The sequence below is a fragment of the Vanacampus margaritifer genome, chromosome 4 (assembly GCF_051991255.1).
Source record: "Vanacampus margaritifer isolate UIUO_Vmar chromosome 4, RoL_Vmar_1.0, whole genome shotgun sequence".
Taxonomy (NCBI): Eukaryota; Metazoa; Chordata; class Actinopteri; order Syngnathiformes; family Syngnathidae; genus Vanacampus; species Vanacampus margaritifer.
Window position 1 is genome coordinate 26,836,654 of NC_135435.1, and position 7,433 is coordinate 26,844,086.

General features: G+C 40.4%; 1 protein-coding gene across 1 annotated transcript; it reads right to left on the reverse strand.

Moving 5' to 3' along the window:
- Nucleotides 1-3,205: 3,205 nt before the first annotated feature.
- Nucleotides 3,206-7,314, reverse strand: adprhl1 (ADP-ribosylhydrolase like 1). Its single transcript, XM_077564608.1, has 7 exons — nucleotides 6,879-7,314; nucleotides 5,505-5,669; nucleotides 5,292-5,417; nucleotides 5,068-5,208; nucleotides 4,831-4,958; nucleotides 4,366-4,498; nucleotides 3,206-4,288 (listed from the first exon to the last, which is right to left on the reverse strand). Exons 1-7 carry the CDS (start codon nucleotides 7,090-7,092, stop codon nucleotides 4,119-4,121), a joined length of 1,077 nt encoding a protein of 358 aa, XP_077420734.1. The 5' UTR covers nucleotides 7,093-7,314; the 3' UTR covers nucleotides 3,206-4,118.
- Between the last annotated feature and the right edge of the window lie 119 nt (nucleotides 7,315-7,433).

The following is a 7,433-nucleotide window of genomic DNA, read 5'->3' on the forward strand; positions in this document are numbered from 1 at the left end:
AAAAGTGACACTGAGTTGGACTGGGGCATATTTAGTTTTTGGGGGGTACACAGTTTGCAGGATGCAGCCAAAAGTTGCATCAAATATGATTTATTTATTTATTTGGGGGTGGGGGGGGTCTATTATGAATGAAAATTATTTTAAAATTGTCATCTATAATTTGCAACGAAAAAGGCACAGAATTACTGATTTTGCATAGATTTTTGTTTTTCCATTCAAAATAGTACTTGTTGGAGTGTTTTTGATGCATATAATCAGATCCACTCACGATTCAATTCAATATTGTACAGCTCAGTTCGAGAAGGTACAATGCAGTGTCTTTTTTCTTCTTCTTAATTATTCACACATTTGAACAAACCTGTCAGTACTGTAAATGTGCCATTTCCTTCAGATTTACATCCCTCCAAGAAAAGACAATTCAACATATTTCAAAGTGAACCGAGTCAATGGATTTGATCGTTTGATTCGATACACCGCATCTAAAAAAATATATATATATATATATATATATATATATATATATATTCTGATTCAAATCGTTTTTTGTTACACCCCTAATGCCAAGGGTTTGAATGAATGGGAGAAAAACATCAAACTAATCAAAACAGTGACTTGAATTTGGCAATACCATTTAATGATATTTAATGATCACATAGCTCACACGCTACATGCAACCAGTATCTTGACAGCCTCATTCAAATGTACTGCTAGGGCACCGTAGCAATAGAAAACATGTTTAAGAAAATGTAAACAGTGTTATTTTTTCAATTAAGAAAAGGAGAGAAATGTAGTATTGATTATTTGTAATAAGTCATGTTTTTATTTTTCTTAGTATATATGTGGTCTAATTCATTTGCTTCTCCCCCAAGTCATCAAAATGCAGTACTTGTATTCAATTTAAAATGCTATAATTTGATGTGTGTATAATTCTCAGCAATCTAGAAAGTAAATGTGTCAGTAAACCGTATGACCTTGGGTTTATATGTTTGTTTGACAGATGGGTCACCGTAGTTTATTGACGTATACTTTGGTCTCTGAGTTTTGTTGGCCATCGGTAGTTGAGTTTGAGCCGGTGACACAAGCATACTGACAATAACATCAGATGTTTGACAACTCGGTGGTACTTGCGTATATCTCATTTCTGCTGTTATTGTGTCGCTTTTTTCGTCTCCATCCTGCTCATGTTTTAGCTGAAATGTTTCTGTTTCATTTTCCACTGCTGCGTGGACACTCTGTACCTTGATGTCAAGAGGACAGGACTCCTGTAAAGTTCCCTTTGTCCTCAATCCAGCTCCTAAAACATTTGCAGAACAGTTGGAGGGTGAAGTTTTAGCCAAAACGGTCTCTGAGCGCTGAGCATCACCGTGTTGAGCATCAAATGTACAAATGTGCGGTATGGTGTAATTGAGCAATCTGATTTGACTCGCTATATGTCTGTGTTGATTTGGGTCAACCATCAATTCTTTACCAATCAAGTTATTGTCTCTACCAATGGAGAGTCTCCCACAATGTGTGTCTTTTTCTGTCATTTTCATACCCGCACTAGCTGAAACCTTGCGTCTCTTAACGTATTGTTTCGGAGAAGAATCCTCACATGTGGACCACAGGATGGAGCAAGGCAGCACAATTGTCACATGGCACTTGAGTGGAGCCTCTCTAAGTAGAACAAGCCCGTTGGACTCAGGGAGGGCCCACTGTGTTACACATCTAAACCGGATTGTCTCTTGACAAGCATAGTTCAACTTTGCTGTCATACAAATATTTTCTTCACTCGTACCGTGTATTTTGCCAGAACTCCAGCATTGTGCATCACTTAAATGAAAATTGACGTCATCCAAAAGTGGCAGCATTTGTTCTATTTTCAAGTTCAGGTGTACCTTCTCATCTGAGTTTTGTTGCCCTTCATCTATTATCTGATCTGCTTCCAAGCACTGACTTGTACTTTTAGGTTTCGCTTCTTTACATTGCATTTGTTTGTCGTCACTTGCATCCACTACTGGGTTGTGCCCTCTTTCACAACAAGCAACCCGCTGTTTTACACTGACTGTTCCGGGAGGTCTCTCACTTGCATGTTTTGATTTGATCCCCTTGGACACAATGGCCACGTTCTCAAACTTCTCCATCAAGGAGGACAGGAGGATCCCTTTTCCAATTGCTCTTGAGTTCATCGGCTGCTTTGGTGTTTTCAGTCCTAGTTCCTTCTGCTCAGTCATGGCAAACTTGGCCACAATATCTTTCACGCTGCCGCCCCGCTTCAGCTTGTGCTCTCGTCTTTCTTTGCTCCTTTTGCTGATTGCATGTCCACCATCTTGTCTGTGATTTTGAGCACTTGTCGTGCCTCTGCTGGATGACAGAGTTCCTACCTCCCTTCTATTTGTTAGAGGGGGTTTTGGGGTGGTCCTTGTGAATTTGGACTGGAGTAGCCGGAATGTGGTAAGACGCCGGGGTGTTGGCTTTTCTAATATTTCATCTCTTCCACACATTCTTTCAAACATCTCTTTTGGTTGTTCGCACCCATTTTTTTCTGGGATCTTACACATGTTTTCAGCAGGCTCCCCATTGGTTATTTTATCAAGGGCCTTAAGTTCAGTCTGCTTAACCAATGTCTGGATTCTTCGAACAGGACAATCTCTCTTTCTCTCAAAGAAAGTTGTGAAGACTAGCTCCTCCCCATCTTGGGTTCTGGTGGTCCGATTGGGTAGATCCTGTGTCAGGTAATGCAGGAGAGTCTCCAGAATCCCTCGGAGCACTGGACGACAGTCACGGTCTCTTAGTAACTTCCGCAACATACTGGCATCTGGGCTGCTGATACAGCTTTTCTGAGAATCTGGTCTATAGAGAATAGAATAGATATGCAAAACTTAATCCACATGACTATGTCCAGATTAGAAGATTACTCATGCATTGAATGACGTTTTCTTGTCTGCAGTGACTTAACATTTGTCAAACAAAAGATAAACTTTTTGTGTGCGTGTGAAAATGAGGCTACATATGTCCTTAAAAACAAACAAAAAAACAAATATGTATTATGATAAAAAAGACAAAACTTGCTGTACTGAATTTATTAATTCCTTCAAAAAAATCAATTACATTTTTAGTTGACCAATACTTGTATTATTTTCTTTTTGTATGTCGCTATGAATTAGAATTTTTAGAAATTCTATATTCAAAATAATGTAAAGGTGGGGAAAAAACATATACTGTAGCCTAGTACCTAAAGTGCTTAGCAGCCAGCTTTACGTTAATTAGGCAGCATTGATTAGTTCATTACAGTATTGGATAATTTGGGGAAAATAAAGTGAAAACACGAGCATACAACCAGCAACATTATTATTCAGACATGTCAAGAGAAAAAGAGTCAGGGGCTTTATATATCTAAGTACATTTTAATCATTGATATGTTATGGTTAATTGACATGCTGTGACTAATATGTTTGTCACTGTTCAAATCACAATTGCAGTTTCTGGAAACATGAGTGAAAGTGCACTTACACATTTACACACTGTTAAGAACAAATTATTATCATTACAGAATTGAATGTACTGACAAGCTGTTGGATTGATTCATCTCAAATGTAGTTGTCCCTAAGCACTTTTAGACTTAATCTTAATTATGTATATGTAGACGATTATGTATGCATCCTATTGTTGAACTACGGTATATCGTTGATCTAGAAAGAGTGGCAGTTTCAGTGCGCTTAAATATAGATTATCGCATTTAAAGAGGGACTGGGGTTAGGATTATCCTTGGGTTGCTGATGTCTGCTTAAAGTTTGCAAAAGTTTACTTATTTCCACAGCAATGACACATCATCCAATCCATACATATTAAAAAAAAACATTCGACATAATACGAGATATAGTACTTCATGTGGAATAGATGCTATTAGTTAATTGGACAAACGTTGAAACCATACACAGTAGCCTAAACTTTTGTGTTTTTTGTAATTCATTGCAGATAGGTGATTTTAGCAAGATAGGGGGCGGGGGGGCAGAAAGGGTGAAGAGAGGATGTGTTACATTAGAAAGAATCTGCAAGGACTAGAGGACAGTGCGGGGACGAGGGGTCTTTGGATCGTGCAGTTCCTTTGATAGCCATTCGGCTTGTGAAGTGCAGTTTTACTTGTCTATGCACTTCTCTGCTGATGCTGCTTTGTAAATCGCCTCTCCCAGCTCCTCCAAACGCTCCCTTTTGTCTAAATCCTGGTACAGGGTTGCGGGAACTTGGCCTAGACCGTACATTAGGCCATAGAGGCAACCGGCGATTAGACCTGTGGCTTCACTTTCCCCTAAAATAACACATAAGTCTCAGTTAGCAGGTCTTCTTTTGAATCGACCCTTCATTTAAAATATCTTGATAGCTTACCTCCATGGAAAATGGCTCTTCTGCATAATTCAGCCCAGTCATTTCCTGCAATCAGAAGGGCATCGTAGGCTATCATAGGGGCATCATGTCCCCTCCGGCCCGCACGGCCTTCTGAGCTCCATCGCTTGTACAACTGTACCAAAAAGAGTAGTAAGGGAATACTGCTTATAACCAGAGGTGGGCACTTCCGTCTCCCCGTCGGCCCCGTTGTTGACGGATGCCCACATTTTCGGCGAGTTCTTTAATCATGCGAAAAAATACACGGATTGAGAAGGACCGTCCGTCTGTACTGACCCGGATCAACAGACGAAAATCTGCTTCATTCGGTTCTCAGTCCGTGTATTTTTTTTCTAAGGTTTGCGTCATAAAGCAATCACCGAAAATGTGGGCATCCATCAACGATGGGGCTAACGGAGAGACGGAAGTGTATTCTGGAATGAAACTCTACTGAAAAAAGGGATTTACCTTATCTGTGTCTTCAGCATCATAGCGATTGTCAAACAATGGTTTATTCTGACCTTCTTTTTCTAGTTGCCGTTCTTCCAAGTAAAACTGCCACTTAGCCTCAAAGTAGAACCAGTTTTCTTGATATTCTGTCGAGAAAAATATGTATAAGCGCCAACACAATGACCCATTTGTTGGTTCATTATGCCATACTGTGTTTTTCGAAACTTAAATCTATTAAACCAAACCTAGTCTTACCTGCCATATGGCGTATGGTCTTCCTACAGTACTCCTCAGCGCGAGGGATGACTTTCATAAGACCACGGCCCCAAGTCCCAAGTGGTTTTCCCTGGATTGCATAGGATGCAAACAATGCTGTTGTCAGGGAACCCAGGAACCCTGAAAGGCAGTAGTAATATCTTCATATGTCATTTTGAATTCAATAGCTACAAAAAAAAAAAATCATCTTGTGGCCAGATCACCTGTGGGATGATTGTGGGTCATCCTGCCAGCTTCAATGCTGACTTCTACCAGGCTGTCTAGTCTCTCAGGTTGCCAGTATCTCATACCTACGCACATGGCTTTAGCAGCACCCCCGAAACCTGACCCTGAACAGACACATGCAATTCAGCATTTTTCTCCATGGAAAAATATTTTTTTACTAAGTGAGAGAAACATCCCCAATCGCCACAGACCTTTTTCATTGAAGGGCGTATGCCAAGCGAGGAGAAAATTGTGAGGTTTGAGGTGAACACAGCCTTCCACAGTAGCCGGATCAGGGTTTTTACCCTGGAGAGAGGCCATGGCTTTAACATAGAGACGCACCAGCTCACGGTAAAGGTCCTCCAGACACCAGTAATCTGCATGTACACAAACACGGAGGGATTCTGAATCATTCAGAACTGGCACGCAAGAGGAGACGAGTGCGGACTAAGTTTAGCCTCAGGCTACAACGCGACAGATTACAACAAGCATGCCTTGAGCAAATGGAGACATTAACACACTGTGAGGTCAGCTGAGATCCACAAACAAATTTCATCACCATTGATAAATAAAGACCCACTATAATTGAGAGTTCTTTCACCTCTTTAAATTGACTGATGAAAATACTGTCGCAAAGGGATAGGGAAGATTTACAAGATAGTGTCCGTTCTCTGGGGAAAAAAAAAAAAAAACGGAAAGATATACAGGGTGTCCATAAAGTCTCTTTACCATTTCAAAAATTTATTAAAAATGCAATTGATTAGATATTTTATTTAGATTTGTTCTATTGTATTCAGCGTTTATTAAAGGTTTTTTTTTTTACCTCTTTTAATACACTTCTACATGGGCACCATTAGTTGCACGAAGCACATCAAGACGGTACTCGATTTCTTGCCATGTTCGCTGTAGCATAGCCTCATCAATTGTGGCAATGGCATCAGTAATCCTTTGCTTAAGGTCAGTAATGATAAACACTGTGTGTGTTTTTTTTAAACACTGAATACAATAGAACAAATCTGAATAAAATATCTAATCAATTGCATTTTTAATACATTTTTGAAATGGTAAAAGAGACTTTATGGACACCGTGTAGTTTTCCATGTGTCTCTTTTCCATTTGTTTCTGCTACTACTATTACTATTACACACCCACTAGTCAGAACATTAGAAGGGAAACTCTGCCATTAATACAGTGTAATGTTTCAGTTTGGCTGCTGTGCGTGTTCACGTGGGCGTGCGTATGTGCATGTGTGCTGGCATTCCGGGATGTGGCTAAATGGGGAGACCTAATCTCAAAAGATGTCATCGCCATATTACTCTAGCCTTGTTACCAGCAGAGTCTGACCAGCTATTGTTCAAGAGGGAGGGATGCTATTTTCAACTCCACCGTGCTGAAAATGTATTGCCATCCTTTGCAGGGCTTAAGATGACATTCGGGTGAGGACAAAGATACCGTATTACGATTTGTATTTTGGTTGGTGACTGGATTGCAAGGATAGTGAGTGGTCTACAATGGCATCCGTTCAGAAAAAAAATTGTAACTCAAATGATAAACTTATTCTCAGTCAAGATGGATCCCAAACGTACCTGTTATAAGTGCCTCTGCTGTGGTCATGTGCATTAAGGTTGCATCACTCAGCGGCCAGTTATCAGGGTCCAGTTTTAGTGCTCCCAGACCACCCAGGGACACCAGTTCTTCTTGGATCTTTCTGCCTGATGTGCAACTTTCCCAGTGGCCTTTTCTGAAGCCCAAGGCATCACCGGTACCGCCCAGAACCATACCTGCCTTGAATTTCTCCATGGTACTGCGATTTCTTGTTCAGAGAACAACTTCTAATAAATATCCAAGTTTTTCCGTTGTAGCTTTTCTCTCCCACCCAAGAGGACTCAGAAAAAAATTGGTCTGGTATCACTGCAAAATGTCCATCGAAACGTTCTCGAGCAACAACAATATTGTTGTCATAGTTTCTTTACCAGGTTCCCGTTATTGTAGCTGTCTTCTAGCGTTTCACCAGTTGTCCGTACCAAGTTCAAGTCAGTCGTATTGTTCACAGAAATGTAGTTTCCAGGATGGCCACTCGTGTCAAACTTTCAGGTTGTCATCCACGGCTTCTTTATGCTGGTCATGGTATGTCCACAGGA

Coding starts and splice junctions, on each gene's coding strand:
- adprhl1 (XM_077564608.1), bottom strand. CDS start 7,092: ATGGAGAAATTCAAGGCAGGTATGGTTCTGGGCGGTACCGGTGATGCC. Junction 4,959..5,067: donor GACCATACGCCATATGGCAG/GTAAGACTAGGT, acceptor TTTTCTCGACAG/AATATCAAGAAAACTGGTTC. Junction 4,289..4,365: donor AAGAGCCATTTTCCATGGAG/GTAAGCTATCAA, acceptor GTGTTATTTTAG/GGGAAAGTGAAGCCACAGGT.